Below are 1,753 nucleotides of genomic sequence, written 5' to 3' on the forward strand. Positions count from 1 at the left end.
GACCAGGCTGGCCTCAAACTCAGAAATCCACCTGCGTCTGCCTCCCAAGTGCTGGGATTAAAGGCATGAACCAACACTGCCCAGCTCCATTTTTTAAAGTAAGTAAAGATACTATCGCCAGGCGGTGGTGGCGCACGCCTTTGATCCCAACACTTGGGAGGCAGAGGCAGGCGGATTTCTGAGTTCGAGGCCAGCCTGGTCTACAGAGTGAGTTCCAGGACAGCCAGGGCTACATAGAGAAACCCTGTCTCGAAAAACAAAACAAAACAAAACAAGTAAAGATACTATCATTCTTTATTCTAGTTCACAAATATGGTATGAATGATTTGACATCACCTGAAAAATAATCCCCTATTTAACCAGATAATTTATTCTGCACAAAAAGTCATTTATTGTTTGAGACAGAATCTCACTATGTATCCTTGTATGGTCCAGAACTCACAACATAGACCAGGCCGGCCTTAAACTCTGCTTCGCTTCCGAAGCTGAGATTAAAGGCATAAAGGCATACAACACCATACCTAGCTACCTTTTTTTTTTTTTAATCAGTTCTTTCTTTTTTCATTTTTATTTTTTTTGAAGAAAAGTAGGCTTTAATCACTTCTCTCATAATGTATAACATTATGACACTTTGCATTTATTACATGCAAAAAAATAACTATAGGCAGTTTTGAATATTTTCTATTTTTCTACTCAACTTCAAAAGTATTTTTTAAAACAGAAGTGAGATCCACGTTATTATTATATAGTAATTCTGAGTTCATGTATGTTAAAAATTCTTGTTACATACTTCAAGGGTTATTATATTGGAAGAAAACAGTACTTAATTTGCATTACTGAAACCTGCCTTCAAGACTCTAAGGAGAAGCAATGATACTCAATATTAAGGAAACAAACCACTCACTTTTTTCAGTGATAAGAACTTGCTAGATCTGCTACAGCTATCTATTATCACTAACTAGGCTAAGCAGAGGGTAAAATGGGATCAGCATCCTTACTATTTAACAGATGTAGTGATGGAAAGGCTAGGAACTACAAAGCCAACTTGTGCCTGTAAACATCACTAGAGGCTACAGGCAGAGCACTTCTGCACTGGAGCCCTCCTGGCAGTCCCGAGTCACCGCACTTACCAATACACATGTCCCAGCAAGGAAAGAGTGAAGCAAGCTGAATCCCCAAACTCAGTGACAAGGTCGTCATGGCTTTTCTGCTTATTAAACACGCCACCAGATAAGATCTGCTCCCCTTCTGCAAGCCTTTAAAATAGAAATTTATTTTAATGTCAGTATAAAAAGCAGTTCATGAAGTTACCATTGTGAGTCTAATGACAGACACAGTGAAAAGTTAATGGTATTTTTAGAATAGTAACAATCATGTACTTAGAATCATTAGGAAGCCAGAGATTTATGACCTTAGATTTTCAGTCCTGCTTTTAAACCAGAACTCATTAAAATTTAATTGCTATATGGACAAGTCTAGATTGAGCAGCATATGTATTATTCATGCTGAAGAAGCAGGTGATTATTTTATATGAGGGGAATATGAATGACTTTATAAATATATGGTTGTTCCTCATTTTGTAATTCCTTGAAATAGAAATGTGCCTGCAAAAAACTGAGTTTTCTTAGTTAAACTGCTAGCTTATTGCCCACAGTCATTTTAAGTTTTATAAAAATGAAAATTATAGGGGCTGGAGAGATGGCTCAGCGGTTAAGAACACTGACTGCTCTTCCAGAGGTCCTGAGTTCAAATC

General features: G+C 37.4%; 1 protein-coding gene across 7 annotated transcripts in view; it reads right to left on the reverse strand.

The window, feature by feature from the left end:
- The window catches only part of Cdc27 (cell division cycle 27), a 47,804-nt gene that overhangs the window by 27,079 nt on the left and 18,972 nt on the right, over window positions 1-1,753 (reverse strand). For 5 of the 7 annotated variants that reach the window (XM_031350792.1, XM_031350797.1, XM_031350796.1 and 2 more), the window contains one exon: window positions 1,131-1,256. The exons of 1 other annotated variant lie outside the window; for it this stretch is intronic. In XM_031350792.1, the coding sequence (XP_031206652.1) occupies window positions 1,131-1,256 (126 nt within the window). Of the gene's footprint in view, window positions 1-1,130; window positions 1,257-1,753 lie in introns of those variants that run through there. One more of the 7 variants, XM_031350799.1, reaches the window with a different exon arrangement.

This window comes from Mastomys coucha, unplaced genomic scaffold (assembly GCF_008632895.1).
Source record: "Mastomys coucha isolate ucsf_1 unplaced genomic scaffold, UCSF_Mcou_1 pScaffold5, whole genome shotgun sequence".
NCBI classification, from domain to species: domain Eukaryota; kingdom Metazoa; phylum Chordata; class Mammalia; order Rodentia; family Muridae; genus Mastomys; species Mastomys coucha.